This window comes from Hylobates moloch, unplaced genomic scaffold (genome assembly GCF_009828535.3).
Source record: "Hylobates moloch isolate HMO894 unplaced genomic scaffold, HMol_V3 SCAFFOLD_15, whole genome shotgun sequence".
NCBI classification, from domain to species: Eukaryota; Metazoa; Chordata; class Mammalia; order Primates; family Hylobatidae; genus Hylobates; species Hylobates moloch.
The window spans coordinates 40,190,738-40,211,155 of record NW_026652290.1 but is presented as its reverse complement, the minus strand read 5'-3'; the positions used below and the strand labels follow the sequence as shown (position 1 = coordinate 40,211,155).

At 40.2% G+C, this 20,418-nt stretch overlaps 1 protein-coding gene across 1 annotated transcript in view; it reads left to right on the top strand.

Moving 5' to 3' along the window:
• SLC9A2 (solute carrier family 9 member A2) overlaps nt 1-20,418 on the top strand; it is a 97,543-nt gene that overhangs the window by 56,730 nt on the left and 20,395 nt on the right. The window contains exons 4-7 of the mRNA XM_032177924.2: nt 7,853-8,070; nt 8,717-8,919; nt 18,996-19,085; nt 19,627-19,697. Of these exons, the coding sequence (XP_032033815.1) occupies nt 7,853-8,070; nt 8,717-8,919; nt 18,996-19,085; nt 19,627-19,697 (582 nt within the window). The remainder of the gene's footprint in view (nt 1-7,852; nt 8,071-8,716; nt 8,920-18,995; nt 19,086-19,626; nt 19,698-20,418) is intronic.

Here is a 20,418-nt window from a genome sequence, read left to right as displayed (position 1 = left end):
TGATAAATTTTTCATGGTACTCTGGGTGAAAGCTGTAGGTCACGGCCCCAGTCTGACTGGCTGCCCTAGGGCTGAGGAATCCTCGATTAAGGAAGAGGATCAGGAAATGCTGCTGTCAGCAGGGATAAGGTGCCTAGGTAGAGACTCAGACAGAAAAAAATGTGTGAAGATGCCTGCACACTAACCAGTCTAAGCAAGAGAACACAGAGACCTGCACCTAGATCCAAGTCATAAAAATTGAGAGACAGGAAGGAAGAATAGTTGGCAAATGTAGTTAAATCCACATTACTCCTCAAATCCCATGTTAACCCTTATGCTCACCCTCCAACACAATTTTAAATAAAATCACTCAAATTTCAGCTCTTTTTTCTCATTTCTCCTTCCTCTTTGGAACCCCCTGCCTATACTCCCATTTCCTGTCCTTAAATGTTAATGCGTTTAGGAATCACCTGGAAATGTCATTACATGACAGAATCCCAGGCCTCAGCCAGAGATTCTGATATAGGCCTTGGATGGGGCACAGGCATTTGTAGTTTTGCAACATTTACACGTGGTCCACAGTCCATACTGCTCTAATATACATACTAGTAGCTGTAAGAACTTCCAGAAAGCAGAAACTCATGCTGATGTTTCTAGGACTCATGTAGAACCACAAAGTATTCCGTGTATGTGTCCGGTGCAGGATTGTTGTATGCAGGTTTCACATACCCAGGCCCCACCTGTAGCCCACATAGACCAGGAGTCCTCCACCCGGAAAACCTTAATTCCATCATCAAAATGTTGGTCAAATCTTCCTGCCTCTCTGAGGCTTTTCTTAACACTCCCTAGCTAGAGTGGGGAGACTCCATGGGACACTTGATGCCTGTGCTTCATGACGCTGTTGACACTGAGTTGTGATCCTTTGGTGTTCTCTCTCCACGTAACCAGAGTTTCTTGAGGTGCCAATAAGTGATCTATAAACATTAGTTGAATTGAATTGAAAGCAGTTATACAAGAGAAAAAAGTTGCAGAAATTTATGCAATGGACAAGGCTTCATGATTAATCCAGGACTTGAGAGTTTCAGTGTACTTTATTTCATTTTTGATATTTTTAAAAAAGATTGTTCAGTTTTTATGCTTGGATCCTGTTTTAAAAAACAATTGTTGTTTGCAGTTTCTCATATGTCCAACTCTGTTTCTCTTGGTTGTCAGGTTTTCTGGAAGAAGCAATTCACTGTATAGTACATTCATGCCCTGGAATAATTTAATTTACCTCACTTGAGTGAGTACTTTATTCTGAGAGCATGCAACGTAACCCTGAGTCACCACAAGACCTGGCTTTAATCAATACAGAAAAAGCTTTTTAATTGGTCTTCATCATTGCATATGCTTGGCACTGATTAGTGGAATATGCTTTCATATTTGGCAAAGCCTTAATTGAGAATATACAAATATTATTTGGGTGATACTTTCCTGCAATTGAATTCATACTTTTTAAAATCATATGGAATGGGAGCAAAAGAATTTTGCTTAATTGGTTAATTCTACACAGTTCAGATTGTACGTAAAGCACTCTGGATCATCCTTAAACTAGACTTAACAAGCATTAATTGAACTTGTACTTGGTACCACTATAGGCATAGACCATTCTAAGCATTAGTCCATAGTCTCAAAGCACACATTCTGGTAGAAAAGAAATAAATATCTGTAGAAAGCAGGTTAATAATGGAGTCATGAAGTAATACAGAGAAAAAAGTATCTGTTAGAATTTTCTATTCAGAAAATAGTCAAATGACAAATCATTTAAGTAGAAAGGAAAGTCTATTTCCACCCAACCTCCCCAGGGGAAAAAAAAAACAAAACAACAACAAAAAACCTCTTTTGAGGCAGTGTCTATAGCTGGTCTGAATTGTCCTACACTGTATTTTGATTGATATACTGATAAAGAAAACCTCAATTGCTGGTGTAGGTGAAAACCACTAATTATAGTGCTCTCCCTTCTCTATCTCTAAATTGGTGATAATCACCACACATTTATGTTAAAGTGGGGCAAGATAATAATATAGCAGGGTGCATCTGCGAATTTTGTGCATGCCTCATCTCCACACTGTCCTACAGAATGGAGCCTAAGACCTATCGAAATCTGGGCATGCTTTGGAATGTGAAATGGGCAATGGATATAGAGAAAATATATTCATACTGCACCACCATTCCTGTAATGATTCATCCATGTAGTCATTGATGCCAAATACATGCTAGACACTATGCCAAGCATTGGCAACACTTTTCTTTTTCCTTATGGAGCGTCCAGTTTGGTTGGGGAGATAGACATTAATTATGTGATTGAAATTATAATTTCTCATTTTTCTCTCCAGCCTATAAAGTTAAAACTCCTAAGCGTTAAGTATAACAGTGTCATTGAGCCCTAACTTCTTTCATCCTTCCTCATCTCTTAACATTTTCATCTTCCCCTCCTTCAGTTAACAGAATCATTTGGCAGTTTCCTGAATGCACCACCCTGTTTATTTCTTTTATACCTTTGCATATGGCTGCTGCTTTTCCCTGAATTACTCACTTCCTCTTTTTCCTGATAGGTGAGCTTATCCATGAAGACGTTGTTCAAATGTCCTCTTTTGTAGCAGAACTCACCCTTTGCTTTCCTGCACTTCTGTAGCATCTTCCCTTTCCTCATTCTAGCACGTACAGTGTTATGTTCCGATGATCTCTTTGTGTCTGTTTCTTCCCTTAGACTGTGAACTCTTGAAGGCAGAAATTGGGTCTTACTTGCTTTCATCTTCCTGGATCCCAGCACAGAATTTGGCTCAGAATGGATGCTCAGAAAATGTTGGTTGATGTTAAATTGCACTTCACAATCATATTAACTAGGTATGGAAAATAAAAAAGAGACAGAGAGAGAGACGTGCATGAAAAGGGGGGAAAAGATAATTCAATGACATGAGCTAATAAAAGTAAGGATGTACTAGGAATATTGAAGGCCAATAGTTTTATTTTGAAGCTTTAGAATTAAGAAACTTAACCAGAGTTTTCTATAATATTAAGAATCTATTTAGGCTATTATTTTGTTGGGGACAATGTCATACTGATGACACAGAATGAGGATGTGAGGCTGTGGACTTCAGGCATGAAATCCTCATGTGTTCATGTGATGGAGGAAGAAATCTCATCTCTTGATAGTGTGGTGGCACTGTGATAATGCTGTGATGTGACATTGTATCCAAGGACTCTTCTAGCCACATACTTCAAACCCAGTAAGGCCAAGGACAGTCCGGTACTATCTTGCATCATTTGCCAGCTCTGTAAGTTTCTTGTGATTCTTTTAGAGAAATGGAGACTCTTATGTGTATACTGTGATGATGATGACTATCAGCTCTAGAAGATGACCTGGTGGAGTGGGCAGAGATGGTTTCATTCTTTCTATCCCAAAGAGGCTGTTTTGCCTGTACCTCTCTAGTGGAAGGGAGACTAGCTCATTTGTAGTTTGTTTACTTCTGATATGTTTGAAGGTGAGGTGGTTTGACTTCAGGTCAGAGTACACTGAAACAAAAAAATCTCTTTGCAATAAAAACACCCCCAGACCTTTGCTTGAGAGGCCAGGTGACTCAAGTTGTACGTGGCAGACCAGAATGGGAACTTTAGGAATGTTTCCCCCAGCCCCTCAGGTGCCTCAGTGCCACAGACATGCACACACTTCCTGAACAGGACACTACCAGATGCTAGGGCCTGTGGTACCCACCCAGGGCATTCTTTCTTCCTGTTCAGTGTCTCACTGAGGCTGGTAGGAAACTTCACTGAGTTACAGTAAGGTGTCTGGCTACTGTGAGCATCACTCTTGGTATCGTATTAAGGATACAAAGCAATGGAAAATGATCCCATGGACATTCATGTTAAATTAATTCATGTTTTATTCCCACACCAAAGCTATATATATATATATATATAATTTATTTATTTATTTTTTTTGAGATGGAGTCTTGCTTGGTCGCACAGGCTGGAGTGCAGTGGTGCAATAATCTTGGCTCACTGCGAGCACTGCCTCCTGGGTTCATGCCATTCTTCTGCCTCAGCCTCCCAAGTTGCTGGGACTACAGGCGCCTGCCACCACACCCGACTAATTTTTTTATTTTTAGTAGAGACGGTGTTTCACCATGTTAGCCAGGATGGTCTCGATCTCCCGACCTCGTGATCTGCCCACCTCGGCCTCCCAATGTGCTGGGAATACAGGCGTGAGCCACTGTGCCCGGCCACCAAAGGTATATTTTAATTGTTTCTAAATAGAAATTGTTAAATTGCTCATGTAATAAACTGGAGATTACCTTTGCCTGTATGGTTTACTTTTCGCCCAGTGAATGATATGAACATAATTTCAGAGGGAAATGTTTAGAACATTTAGAAAAACACTATTCATCAGCCTTTTAAAGTTACATTTTTGAATGATTCAAAAAAATCAACTCAAGAGGGAGAGAAGGGAATGGGGTTAATATAAGGAATCAACTCTATCACGGACGTTTCCACTATACAGCTGACATTTTGTTTTTAAAAATAGAAGTGACTGGAGAAAGCTGGGTAGTGGGTACTTTGGTGTTCATTTCTTTCCGTATTTGTCTATAAGTTAAAGTACTTTATAATAAAACCCTTTTGAAGTATCTTTTGGATAGGATTAGAGAATTTAAAAAAACAGTATGTCCATTATAAATTACTTTTATTACAAATTTTCTACTTGGCAACATTTTTTTTCCACTACATGAAGTACCTAAAAAAGCAACATTTTTGAAAGGCTCATTAGTGTGTGTTTCTATATACATGTCTTTCTTTATACATATAAAACATGTTATAATTCAGATTCTTAATTTAATCTATTGTCCTCATTATTTTGTATTGGAGAAATCTTACTTTTTAAAGTCTAAAGAAAAATTAAGCCAAAATATGAAAGATGAAGATTTTCAGAAATGTGGGTAACCAGTGATTTATATCTGGGGCAGTGCTGGCGAGATGCCCAATATTGGCTTACTGAGACAGATGCCACTTTCTAGCCTGTTCTCCCAGTTCCTATTGCCTGCTGGAGGAGGTTCCAGGATTTCACGTCAAGTCAGTGTGACAGAGCTCCTGCTAGCTTCTATCACCCAATTGCATGCAAGCAGCAGAGGCCATGCTCATCTGGGCCATGCACTTGGTTCAAGATACAGTTTAGGGGAGGAGAATGCAACCTGGAAGGGTTGAATAATGGCCTCAAAGATGTTCCCATCCTAATCCCTGGACCCTGCTAATATGTTACCTTCTATGGCCAAAGAGACTTTATGGATGTGATTAGGTGAAAATCCTGAGATGGGGAGATTCCACTGGAATATCTGGGTGGCCTTGATATAACCATAAGAGCCCTTATGAGAGGGAGTAGGAGAGTCAGACTCAGAGAAGATGTGGTTAGGGAAGCAGAGGTCAGAGGGACGTGGCATGAGCCAAGGAATGCAAGGGGCCTCTAGAAACTAGTGAAGGCAAGGGACAGATTCTCCCCTAGAGCCTCCAGAAGGAAAAAGCTTTGTCACCACCTTGATGTTAGCCCACTAATGTGATTTTGGACTTCTGACCTCTGGAAGTGCAAGATGGAAATTTGCATTGTTTGAAGCCACTCAGTTTGTGGTTATTTCTTACAGCAGCCATAGGAGATGGATACAAACAGGCTTGTGCTTGAGAAAGGAAAAGCCACAGCTTGGTGAGCAGGGAAGACCTCCTTCCATCAGAGATCGTAGGGCTCACTGAGCACTTGGAAAGGGTGAGGATTAAGTCTTTCACAGTGCTGGCTTTGTTTTTGTAGAGATGAGGTTTCATTTTGCATAGCTGGACTTAAACTCCTGGGCCCAAGCAATCCTCCTGCCTTGGCCTCCCAAAGTGCTGGAATGACAGGTGTGAGCCACCATGCCCAGCCCAGTACTGTCTTTAAATCAGACTGCCCAGATTCACACCTTGGCGTCACCATTTATTAGCACTGGAATCTTACATAATTGAACCTCTGTCTGCCTTTGTTCTCCCATTTATAAGCATAGGAATGATAATAGAACTTGCTCATAAACTTGTTATAAGGTTTAACTGACATAATCCATTCATACCTGGCACAAAGTAAAGGTGCTATGAAGATTGACTGTTTTTATATGAGTCCTCAACTATTCAAAGGCTTTGCCTTGTGTTTATAGCTGTTTTATAGCTGTTGAATTTTATTAGCACATTTAATAAGGCCATTCCTTCTCTTGGGAAACCAATAAATTATGCATTCTTCACTTATAGAAATCTAAAAGAAATACACACTTATTCTGGGGACAGTGACATGGTGTGGTCCTTAGATTGATGGAGTCTTCATTTTGTTTTAATAAGGGGCACAAAAATAACATACTTGCATTTGTTTTCTATGTGAACAACAGATGTGTTACTTGCAACGAGATGTGTTCGTGGTGACATGTTTAGGTTTTAGAGGACGCTTAGGTTTGCATTCTTCTACCTATTCTTATGCTCACAGTGAGAGGATTTCCTTGAGACAGCAGAAGTCTTCTCCGAGTGACGAGGACCACATGATGGGAGTAGAGGGAGCTGAGCTAGTGTCATTGTAGTGCTGAAGTTATGAGAATGCTGGAAACTTTGCAGATCATGACCAGTATTCAGTTTATGGCATGGTTACCACTTAGTGGAAGGCAGGGTGGCTCCCTCTAATCCCATCCTCCTGTTTCATTCTACAGGACCTTCGTAATGAAATTCTTTTGGTACTTTATAGTAACTGTGTCTCCTTAGACCGGACCTACCATGAGCTGTCACCAAGCTCATCCTAAATTCTCCTCTGTGGGTGTCATCTGAGTTGATGAGGGGTAGCATCCTAGACAGAGAGGAACCCATGTGTGTAGTAAGGCAAGAAGACAGTAAAGAACAAGTTCAGGTTGGGCAATTCCATACAGCGGAGGCACATAGTGTGTGCCCAGGTGGAGAGAGGGCAGATGTGAAACTGGAATTCTCCACTGAGGGAAGTGTGTGAAGAGCTTCAGGAGTGTGGACTTGACCCTGGAGCCCTTCCTTTTCTACAGATGCCATATTCCAGTAGATATCATGAGAGTGGGAATAAAGGACAACGTTTTGGAAATACTTGGAAATACTTGGAAGAATAAGCAAAAGAGTTTCTTTGCTTTAGGAATTCTCAGAGCCTGTTAAAACCTTTTGAATTTCCCAGAAGTGGATACAATAGATACATAGATATGAGACTCAGAACTAAGGATAAAAAGAAGTGAGTGTGTCGAAGAGATTTTCAGGATGAAGAATCGGAAACAGTTGTTGACCAATTATATGGCGGGGGCCTACTAAGATGTGATAGGGAGAGAAGTCTAATGCAAGCCCATTTTCAAGTTTAGGATTTTATACAATAGAATCCTTTTTGATAATAGAGGAACAGGGCATACGTGGGAAAATAAATCAGTTTACAGAAAGATAATGAGTTTCAAATTTATTTTGGACTTGTTTTATTTGAGATACAGAAAGGAGAGCTGACAGTGTCGATGTCCTTAGACCTTTAAGCGTGAATCTGGGGTAAGGGAATTGAGGGACCAGAACACTGGGCAGAGCCAGGTAGTTCAGCCAGGGTTGCTAAAGAAGACCTCTGGAGATTGTAGGATTTCCAAGGTTTACATGCAAATCACATTCACCTATAAAAATTCACCTATAAAATCATTTGATGATGTTGTAGTCTTGGGCAGGAGAGTAGAGCCATAATTTAGCTCTTAAGTGCTAGAGTAGAGCCATAATTTAGCTCTTAAGTGCTATCTCTTGCATTCTGATTAGGATCATTCTTAGGTTTCAATAGAAGCTGAATCTTCTCTTTCAGAATCACTGCTTGTGCAATGACTATGAATAAGTATGTAGAAGAAAATGTATCTCAGAAATCCTACACGACCATCAAGTACTTCATGAAGATGCTGAGCAGTGTCAGCGAAACCTTGATCTTCATCTTCATGGGTGTGTCTACCGTAGGCAAGAACCACGAGTGGAACTGGGCCTTCGTCTGCTTCACCCTGGCCTTCTGCCTCATCTGGCGAGCCCTGGGTAATGAGTGCTTATTTGCTAACTGGACATATGTGACACTCACTAATTGAATGGGGCTTTCCTTTTGTCATTCCCTTTCTGCTGTTGTGGCTTCTTTTATGTCTGCTTAATTTCTTCTTTCTTACCTACATCTTCCTCCTCTTCTTCCTTTTCCTCCTTTACTTTTTTCTCTCCTATATCCTCCTCTTCCTCCTTTTCTTCTCCTTTTCTCATTTCCTTCCTCCTCTTCCCTATTATCTTCCTCCTCGTCCTCCTGTTTCTCTTTTTCCTCCTCTTCCTTCTCAACTTCCTCTGCCTCTTCCTCTTCCCCTTTCCTTCCTCATCGGCCTCTTCATCTTCTCTCTCTCTTGCTCTTCCCGCCCCTTCCTGATATATTCTTTTCTTCTCTGAGTATCTTCATGCCTTTGTTATAAGTCAGATTAGTTTGTCCTGTGGTCTCTGATTTCACATTTTCACCTACAGTCCTGAAACAACATCAAAGGCCCAGAACCTGGTATTACTAGCAAGACAGAGAAAAAGGGGAAAGAATTTGGGGCCTATTCTTAAATCCTTTGTCCCTGTGGCAGAAGCACAGAAAATGAGTCTATGTATTTTCATATTTTGGCCTCACCCAGTCTGTTTCCTCTTGGGTTTTCTTTCTTTGCAGGTGTTTTTGTCCTGACTCAGGTCATTAATAGGTTCCGGACCATTCCCCTGACCTTTAAGGACCAGTTCATCATTGCCTATGGAGGACTTCGAGGTGCCATCTGTTTTGCACTAGTGTTTCTGCTTCCTGCTGCTGTGTTTCCTCGGAAAAAATTGTTTATTACGGCTGCCATTGTTGTCATATTCTTTACTGTCTTCATTCTGGTGAGTAGAGTGATCCCTTTACCAGGAGGATATAAAATATCATTCAGAATATTGGATACTGTTTACAGGATGCAAAGTAGCAAAGGTGTCTTGAAACTTTGGTAGTTAATTACTAGGGAAAATTATATTTCCTGTATGGGTTCATGTCACTAGATTGTTGAGGGGCCTCAGAGAGTCCAATTTGGTCACTTGGCCTACACAGAGAAATTATTATTTAAGGAAACTAAACTAAGTGCTCTAATCTTATGACTGGAAACTTAGGAACTGCACTTGCTAATGCTTATTATTTTTCTGACTTAGTGAATGCACTTGTTAAATGCTAGTTGTGCATATGACCTTCCAACAGCTATAGGACATGAGTTGACTGCCTAGTGGTGACTCCCCTAAATGAGGAACGGATGAATGCACGTTTAATATTGGGAGGCAGAAAGTGTGGTGGACCTGTGTCCAGATCCCTCCTTTGCAAGTTAATAAATATCTTTAAGTTAAGATGCCAACTCTTAGAAGATTATATTTTGCAGATATTCATTTGTCAAATATTTACTGGACTCCTGCTAAGTGCCAGGCAGTGCTCTAGGAGCCAGAACATAAAAAGATCCCTGTCCCTGCTGCAGAGCTTACATTTCAGAGGGGTTGGTAGCACTAAACAAGAAACACAAGTAAATCATAGAGCATGTTAGAAGGTGAAAAATGTTATGCAATAAGGATAGAGTAAGGAGTTAAGCATGGTAAGGGTAAAGTCGTGGGGGAAACGTTACAATTCCAACATCAAATGGTCATGAAAGGGAAAAGCGAGAAAAATGAGATTTGAGCAAAGACATGCAGGAGGTGGAGGAATTAGCTAAGCCCGAGAACATCCTAGGCAAATGGGCTGAGGGATCAAGTGTGTTCTGAAGGCAGTGTGCTCTTGGCCAGTGTGGCTGGAGTGGCACAGAGTGTGGTGTGGAGTGTAGGAGAATGAGGCGAGGCAGGGTCTGGAGTCCTACATCATGCAGGGCCATGCAGGCCAGTGTGTGAAGCTTGGCTCTTCTTCAAGTGAAATGGAAGCCATTAGAGAGTGTCATGCAGATCCCTGATATGTTCAGACTTCCTTTGTAAAAGGATCATACTGGCCACTGTGTTGAGAATAGACTGTTGCGAGGAAAGGGTGGATGTGGGAATCCAGCATGGAAGCCTTGCAGTCATCAGGGAGGACCAGGCTGGTGGAAGTTCAGTTGGTGAGAAGTAGTAAGATCCTAGAATACATTCTGATGGAGCAACCGATGGGATTCCCTGATGGATTAGACATGTTGTGAGGGAAAGAGGCATCACTCATGACTCCAGGGGTTTTGGCCTGAGCAGCTAGAAGGATGGACTTGCCCTCAAGTGAGAAGGGGAAGTCTGTGCATGGCAGAGGTGGGGGTGGGGAGACTGTCAGTTCAATGATGGGCATGCTGCATTAGGGGTGTCCATTAGACCTACAGTGGAGATACGGATGAGGCAGATATTATGAGTCTGGAGCTCAGGAAAGAGGCTCTCTGGCCACTAGCAGAGAATTGGTATTAGAAGCCATGAGCTGGATGTGATTGTGAAGGGAGTGAAAATATACATTGAAGAGGCTGCAATAGAGGAGTAAGGATTGAGCCTTAGGGCAGCCCCACATTAAGACATCGTGGGAAGAAAGGAGCAGCCAAGAAGAACTGAGAACGAGTGATTGGTAAAAAAGGAGGAAGATCAGGAGATGTGCGTGTGTTTTAAAAATTTATTCATATTTATTTAACAGTTAGTCACAGAATGCTTTCTAGGTGCCTGATGCAAATCTAAGCATCTTACATGTTAATTCATTTAACCCTCATAACAATTCCATGGCACATAACTCTAGGAATCATGTTTTATTATCCCTATTTTGTGGATGAGGAAAGTGGGGCACTGAAACTGAGGCTAAGTAAGTTTACCAAATTTGCACAGATATTAAAATGTAGAGCAGAGTCAAAACCTATTTGCTTTTGACCCTGAATAAGGTGTCCAGGAGAGAGCCTGGTGTGTAGCGAGTGCTCAGTATTGTAATGCATCATGATTTTCCTCCTTCCTTCTAGTCATTTCTTCAAAAGACAATTCATCCTTCATTCATTCATGCCTTCCAACACTGAGGACAGTGAGTTCTCTGGAATCCTGAAGAAGACCCTTTCTTGAGTTAAGATGACCACCTTCTGTTACTGTCTTTATTATCAACACCTTTCTGCTTTCGCTCAGTAATATGGGCCAGAAATGGTGATGACTTGTCCTTGGGAAGTAGTGGCAGAGCTGAGAAAAAGCAGATGCAGCCCTCTTATTTTGGAAGACTCTTCAATGAGACTTTGTGTGAGAAGTGAGCCAAAGCAGGGCAGAGGATCAGTCGAAGGATGACTGCTAACTCTTGTGTTGTGTGGAATGTCAGAGAGCTTGTGAGGGCAGGGGATGCAGGAAGTCAGGAAGTTCATGTGAGATGGATCACCTGTTCTCAGTGATGTAGGAGCATGGCTTTCCCTGAGTGTGAAGAGGACAGGAGGAGGATAGATGGGAGGAGAGGGATGAAGGTGGTTAAAGGCCGTGATAGAAAAGGAGAAAGCCTGAAGCAACAAACAGCACAGTTGAGATGTATTAGCCAAATTTGGTATTGCGAACACATCAAGCCAATCCTCCACTAAGGGAGACATCTGGGGATCATTGTGTGGAGCCTGCAGGTGTAGAGATGTCAGTCTTTCCTCTTATTAGGTTTAAGGAGAGTCTGGCCAAGTTCACTTGGATATCCACAGAGAAGAGAAATTGCTGCGGTTCCACTTGTGTTGATATCTTCCTTTTCCTGTTCTCTGCCTACCCTTCTGTGTGCACAGATTGGAGACTGCATGCATATTGCTTGGTTCCATGACTCTGACCACTTCCTCTTCCTCCTATTCTCCTACCTACCACTGGTTCTTAAGAGACTTTGAACACACGCACGTGCACAAGCGTGCATGCACAGACACACACGAATACACACATACTCCCTTCAGAAAAGATCTCTTTTCCAGAATACATCAATAATTAAGGAATTCAGTGAAGGAAGCCTGGAGGAAAATACTTGATGAGATATAAATATAGCAGGAATAACTAATTATAAATCCATGCATAAAATGTTGCCTTTAAAGTAAGAATTATGTATTCTTTTTCAAAAGACGACTTTTATGTTGATGGACCGATTACTAAACTTTAAATATGTTTTTCTCCCCTTATTTCAATATTTTATATGATAAGCTCTTCCAACCTGGTACTACTGAGTTGTAACTATCTTCAAAAATAAGATTTCACGTGATGTATGATGCATTATTTGATATCATAGTTTATCATGAGAATTTTCACATTGTTTGAATCATGTTGCTTCTTAGCAAGCGATGTAGTCCCTTTATGAGGCACACTATTATGTTATCAGAATATGGTGCTGTTTGGGGAATTTTTTTTTTTTTTTGAGACAGAGTCTCACTCTGTCACCTAGGCTGGAGTGCAGTGGCACGATCTTGGCTCACTGCAACCTCTGTCTCCTGGGTTCCAGCGATTCTCCTGCCTCAGCCTCCCTGAGTACTGGGATTACAGAAATCCACCATCACACCCAGCTAATTTTTATATTTTTAGTAGAGATGGGGTTTCGCTATGTTCGCCAGGCTGGTCTTTAATTCCTGGCCTCAATTAATCACCCACCTTGGCCTCCCAAAGTGCTGGGATTACAAGCATGAGCACCACCATGCCCGGCCATGGAATATTGAATGAGGAAACAATTCTGATTCCTTGGACATATGAGTTCGTTTTTTTCCAATATGACTGGTAATGTTATTTATATCAAATATAAGCCATTTCTCATATATGTAAATTATATTCAAAATTGGGGAGGGTGGAGTACAGTTATATAAAGTGCAGTTTTAGAGTAAGACTATTGTGGGTTGATATTCTAGGCCTGCTTTTTGCAGCCTCTGTGGGCCTCAGTTTACTTAGCTGTAAAATCTAGACAATGGTCCAGGCAGCTCAGGGGAAATATGTGTATAGAGTATGACACCTGACACAGGGTTTTTGCCTCATGAGTTGCCATGTTTAATATACTACATTAAGAAAAATTATAACGAGGCCAGGTGCAGTGGCTCACGCCTGTAATTCCAGCACTTTGAGAGGCCAAGGCGGGTGGATCATGAGGTCAGGAGATCAAGACCATCCTGGCCAACATGGTGAAACCCTGTCTCTACTAAAAATACAAAAATTAGCTGGGCATGGTGGCACGTGCCTATAATCCCAGCTACTCGGGAGGCTGAGGCAGGAGAATAGCTTGAACCAGGGAGTCAGAGGTTGCAGTGAGCCGAGATTTTGCCACTGCACTCCAGCCTGGCAACAGAGCAAGACTCCATCTCAAAACAAACAAACAAGCAAAAAAAAAAAAAAAAAAAAAAGAAAGAAAGAAAACTTGTAACAAAAGAAAGAAAAAGGGTAAGTTCTTTCAATATACTTTTCTTTGGAAGGAAAAATGATTAGAATACAATGATTATTATGTAGTTAATCCCTATAATAAAAAGGGGCAGATCTCAAGAATTCTGTAAACGTACTAAGTGGTTATCTAGAAGTCCATCAAGTGCGAAGGTTAACCAAAATTCAAGAGATAGCAGCCTCTTTTGCACAACAGTGATGTAACTTACGTTAAGTCACTGTGCAGAACTGTGAAATATGTGGGGTTTTATTATACTTGTAAGCTAACAAGTTCGCATGTTACTATTTCCTGAATGCTACAGAAGACTCCTGAGTCAGAGACAAAGGACTTTATTGTCCATGACAAAAGCTGTAGCCACAGCCTTGTGTTGGTTTGTGTCAGTTTTCCACACCTCCTTGTCCCATGGGGGTGACACAAGGGACCCGCGATGGATGTCTGTATATGTCATGGGCTGTATTGCAGGAGGGGGACACTGAGTTTGGGGATATATTGCTCTCTCAGAAGGGTGATCTTACTTCATTTCTCAAGAGTGCTCATTGCTTGCAACCTTAAGAAATGGCCCAGGTAAAAAAGTAATGAAGGCCTGACATTCCTGGCATCCCCTGCAAGAACATGTGGGTGTGCTTAGGGCCCATGGTGGGGTAGCCTCTCCCAGCAATTACATGAATCTTTGCTGATTTAGCCTCTCCAACTGGAATGATGATGTTCACTATTTTATAGACCTTGTGAAGACCCTCAAATGTGCCTTCATTTGTCAAATAAATGGTCATATTTTTACATATGTACTGTTTAATAAGGACACCATCTTTATATTTAATTAACATATGCCATTATTAGGTGGGGTTCCATAGAATTTAGAATACTTTACAACAATCCTACAATAAAACGAGCAAGATGATCAGGCTTTTTAAGATGGAACAGTGTAGGTGAAAAGTATAGGGTATGAGAGGAAGAGCGGTAAAAGACAGTTCCATGTGTTTTTGACTGCGCAGCCAGGTGAATGAAGGTGACATTTAACTTGGTGGAGACTACCTGGAGGGTATTAGGTTTGAAGGATGGGACATTATGTGCTCGGTTTTGGATGTGTCCATTTTGGACATATATATTTGCCTATTAGACATCTAAGCAGAGATGTTGGATAGGCAGTTTTATATATATTTATATATGAGTCAGGAATTTGGGGGAGAAGCCAGAGTGGGAGATGTAAATTTGGGATTCCACAATATACAGTTTTTAACACACGTAAGTCTGGAATAAATTATTGAGGGCATAAGCATAGAAAGAGTATAGAAAAGAAGGCATCTGACAACTGAACCCTGAAACATGGTAATATTTAGAAATCAAGAAAAGGTTGAGGAATCAGCCCAGGAGACCGGAAAGGGTGAACACGAAAGGAGGGCAAATATCAGAAGGGGTTATGCAGGAAGGAGGGGAGAGGCCTCTAGCAACTGTGACAAATGCAGCTGCAAGGTCACACAAAGTGTGAGTGGAGAGCGCAGGCTTGGATGTAGTGACGCCGTGATGAGTAGCCTCTGCACAAGAGCACTTTGGGTCAGTCAGGAGAACAAAACCCCGACTGGCTGGATTTGAGAGGGGAGGGGAAGAGAGAAATGCAGGGCAGGAGATATGGGCAACTCTGTTGAGGTTTCTTAGAGAAAGGAGGTGGTGGCCAGAGGTGGATATCTGTCATAGGATGGCTTTTGTTTCTGATTGTCACAGATGGGAGACTGATGGTACAGGAGAGAGGGAAACCCTGATCAGCAAAGAGAAAGCTGGAGTTTAGGGGAGAGACAGACAGACATACAAGGGGAAATCAATGTGTGGCATGGAAAGTGCTAAAAGAGAGACACACAGATGGGAACTGTGAAGAGCTACTGCGACGCTTTAATGCTTCTCACTCCACCTATCCCATTCTAAGATAAACACTGTTTGCACGACTGCATTTATGATCTCTGTGACCAAGTGTGTGATGTGAGAAAGACCTTCCATAAGACAGCATAGCAGCGATAGTGATATTTTTTAATACATGAAAATCGTTTCTGCAAGTTTTTCTGGAAATTACCTGCTAAATCAGCAAGGAAATATAAGGCAGTTTCTCTCTCCCCCGTCCCTTTTATTTTGCAAATAGTAATTCCAAAAAAAAACACAAAACAAGAACTCACTTTCTTCAAAAAAAAAAAAGAAAAAAAAAGATGAAAAGAATGCTCATGACACTCACATCGCAGTTGTATTATTTTTGTTTGTTTGTTTTTCCCTCTGATATAAATGGGAGCTGGGGGATGCCGGGTGGGAGGAAAGTAGTGATGGAACAAGATGCAAAACAAATCATTCTTCCCGTTCCTCTCCCTGCTTCTGCTGTTACGTGATTCTCCCAGGAAGGCCCTGACCCTCAGAGGTGGTGTTTAGTTTGTAAGCCAAAGTGAATGAATGGGTGAAAATTTAACTTGTAATAGCAAATATTTCTATTGGTAGTTTGATGAAAAACTAAGGATTTTATTTTTTTTTTTTATCCTGTGTGGATGGTAGCAAGCTATTTTATTTTTCTAAGCCTTATCGGGTTACTCCCTGGGTGATCTAAATTAGAAATTTTCTAATGTGGTTAAAATAAGGTGCTTTCTTGGTCTCTGTTGTTTCTTTCTCCCTCCCAACCAGACACCCAGGCTCCTAGAATATAACATCCAATGTTGGGGGCTTAATATGGCATACACAGATGTCACATACTCTGCCTGCAAAATAGATGGATTGAAGAAGGAAGGAAAGTAAGAAGGGAGGGAGAAGATGTAAGGCAGCCTTCATCGAATAATTCTTATTGAGCATGACATGACTATTGCAGGCAATTCAAAGAGAAAAAGGGCGACTATTAAAAGGGACTGTATATACGAACACATATTGTTATAAGCTTTACGATTATAAACATAAATATATAGTGCTTTCAAAAACTTGAGTTGATGGGGTGGTAGGCCACACTTGCTTCCTGGAGTTGATGAGTTGTGTTTTATTTATGGTAGTGCATTCACTTCTAGATCATCTGTAGGGTGGAAGGAATCAACATATGGACTGGGGTAAGCCCTGTGTCCTATCTTTATTTTATGTACTGTATTTACAAAGACTCGTGACTCACTTATTACTTACTAAATGAACACCGATAGGAAAAGAGCATGTGAAACAGCAGCTTGTGTCTTTAGAACACATTATAGAGTTTTAAAATTTACATTGATTTTGTCAACTTTTTCTTGAGCTATTATTAAACTACTGGCTTCATGGAATCTGGAACTTAGTGAAATCTCCCATCTCTGCAAACCACATGTTTACACCCGTTTTCATTTACATAAGTTAGAAATTACAGAACATGTGTTGATTGGAAAACTGCTATTACCTTTTATGTTATCTCAAAGCAGCAGACTGAAATACAAATAGAACACAAGATGTGTTTTATACCAAATTTGGTCAAAATCAGTTCACACTTCAGAAAGTTAAAATGAAAGTTAAGCTGAAAAATGCCCAGAGCTAGACTGATGGAAAAAAACCAATCACCTCCTTTAAAAAAATGGATGTGTGTGTGTGTCTCAGTCAGTTTGCATTATCAAAAGCATTCTTAAAGTCTGAAAGACATGAGGAGAGATGAGATGAAAGTCAAATGCATGGCAGGGAACATCCCCCTATATAGTCACCCTCTGTCCCCGAAATCCTAACTACCCTTCCTACCCATGTATCCTTCCTGCCAGGAAGTAGTGGCCATCTGCCCACCAAGCAAGAAACTTGGGAATCTTGACTCTCACACCCTCCTTACCTGCCCTGTTTTGTGCCAGTATTGCATTACTTTTAAGTATATTCACTGACAGTTCGTTTTCATGTCTGTAAGTTCCCTTTCAGTCTCCTTTTTCTAAAATCTGGTTACATTTACTTTTCTAGGTTGATTTAAAATCAGCCTCTCAAGTTATGTTAAAAGTCTTCAGGAATATGACACTGGAATTGTATTGCAATACATGTTAGTTGAGAGAAAACTGTCATTACATATTGTTATCCTGTCTAGGAATTGTGTTTTATTTCCTGATATCTCAAAATATCCTTAATCTTCTTCAGTTAAATTGTATAGTTCTCCTTGTAAAGGTTTTATGCACTTATGATAGGGTTTCATACATATATAGAGATAATGGAGAGTATATCTATGCATATTTAGTATCTATATAGAATACTAGTGTTTTATATAACGTATTATTAGATACTAGTATATACTTATTAGATACTAGTATATACTAGTATTATATATATATATACACTTTTATATGTTTTTTTCTTTGCTATTGTGTAGGTGTTTATTCTGTTACGTTTAAAAATTAACATCTGGGATGGATTGGGCATTTTGAATTTGTGTTAGTCACTGTACCGAATTTTCTTGTTATTTTTAAATGAAAATATATTATTTCAGGTTTTTAGGACAAAAACTCAATCATCCAGGAGCAACAAAAACTTTGTCACTTCATTTTCAGTACTTATACATCTAGCTCTTCGTCTGTCTATTCTTCTCAGTTGACTGGGACATTGCAGAACTGTGCTGAAGAGAGACAGAGAGCTGAAGAGAGACAGAGACAGAGAGCATCCTTGTGTTGTTTCTGGCTCTAATAGAAATGCTTGTAATGTTTCATTTTTAAGTGATATGTCCACTATTGATTTCTGGCATATGTCTTTGTCACATTACGGAATTTTTCTCCTCCTAGTGTACTGAAGAGCTGATAGTTCTCCACATTTCCCGAGTTCACTCATGAACATGCCCAGACTGGCCGCAAGTTTCCTCTCACCGCGGTGCTTTGCTGTGCTGTGGTCTCCACTGGGATATGCTTCTAGCATCTCCACCACTGCCCGCCAGTGTCTCCTCTGCTCCAGGCTTTCCTTGACCTGCTTCCTGTGCTAGCCCTGTCATCCCTCTTCTGCTTACTTTGTAACTGTTTTCGGAAGTATCTGACTTTGTATAAGACTACACAGTCCTAGAACCTGGGTTCTTAACTATTTATCACTGGGTTCCAAATGCCCAAGACCCTGATATGTGTGCAGTAGAAACTCAGTGAAAATTGTTTTAATACATGAACAAATGAAGGAGTCATTGATAAGTTTTCTATGGATAATACAACAAGTAGGTGATTCCTCTGAACTGGATAATACTTTATTATTATTACTATTATTATTATTTTGATAGAAAGGGAGTTTCACTATGTTGCCCAGGCTGATCTTGAACTCCCGGCCCCAAGTGATCTGTCCACCTCAGCCTCAAAGTGCTGGGATTACAGACATGAGCCACTGCACCTGGCCTACTTTATTATTTTGTGTAATGACTTTCTCTGCTTCTTCCATTTTGTCTTTGTTTTTGTTAGGACATGGTCCTTTTAAAATATGCCAGCTCTTTGAAAAGAAGGAAAAATTAACAAAAAATTACATTTACTGTGTTAAATCTTGGTCGCCAAATATCTTTTGTCATTGCTTATCAAAGCTTAGGAGAAGTTACCCTTGAATATTAAAATGTAGCTTATAAAAATTCACATTAAAAATTTTATATTAAACAATTTATAAATTGTGTAAATATATATGAAATGCTTAAATTGTGTTTCCTGTTCAGGGAATAACTATTCGACCACTAGTGGAGTTTCTTGATGTCAAGAGGTCCAATAAGAAACAACAAGCTGTCAGTGAAGAAATCTATTGTCGGGTAGGTGTTAAGAGAGTGCAATAATTTTAATGATAAAGGAAAAATATTTGAATCAGTCAAACAGCTTGGTACCACGTTGTCCATTTCCTGAAGAAGAAGGGAATGGCAGGGTGAGAGGGAGGAGGGCCTGAAGAAAGTATTTGCTGGGGGAGTATAGAATAGATATGGCCCCACGGTAACTTCTCCAGGTTAGCTTGCTAAACTCCTGCATGAGTACAGAGACAAGAAGTCCCCTCTTTTCACTTCCTTCAGCCTGGACATGTTCCTACTGGGAAATTATTGCCATATTCCATACTTTTCAGAATTATTAACAAACTGTTATAGGTGAGCAAAATAATTGGAGACTTACCTAATATTGACGTGACAAACATTTCATCAATTTCTTTGAAAATGAACTGTTTAATTGCTTTTGGTAATAAATAATAAACAAATAAGAAGCAAAAGCCATGAAGGTCTTTGGAGTTTAGAAATGATATAAGTAGAGTGAAAATTATTGATTTCAGGTAAAGACTAATCAATTTGCCTGCTTTTTCTGTTTTAGTTTTTTGACCATGTGAAGACTGGAATTGAAGATGTTTGTGGACATTGGGGTCACAACTTTTGGAGAGACAAGTAAGAAGGTCTTATGCCATTGGGTTATGAAGTGGCCCAGGGTCACTCTGAAAGCAGGACTTACTGATTTGTATTATTTTTTAATTGGAAATCTTTCCTGTGTTGTATCATAGTATGTCCTCTAAGATAAAGTTCAGCTATAACAGAGATGTGGAATAATAGTAGCTTAAACAAGGTAAAAGCTTATTTCCCTCTTCTGTAAATAGCCAGAGATAGGCAATTTTAGGTTTAATAGATGAGGTTTATTCCAAGACTCCCCAGGGTCCAAGGACCCTCTGTCTAGTCGATCCACTAAGAGTAGCCTTCATTTCCAAGGTTGCCTCTTGAACCACAATGGCTGCATCAATATTAGCCATTAGAGGCAGCAAGAAGGATGAAAGATGATGAGGAGACAAAGCATATTTGCTATTAACAGCTGCCTTCTAACCAAAACCATCAGAAGCTGTCATATGATTCTTCTGATCATTGGCTTGGACTCAGTCATGTGGCCATTTCTCTCTGCAAAGCGGGCTGAGGAATGTGATCTATTTGGCTGAAAACTAGGCTTCCATTACTATCCATTTTGCCACACACGATGGGAGACTTTGTCAAATGCAGAGATTCAGACCATCTAGGGATGTAAACAGATGAGCAGAAATAACTTTTATATATATATGTATATATAAAATTATATAACATATTATTATATATAATATATATTATTTATATTATATATAATATA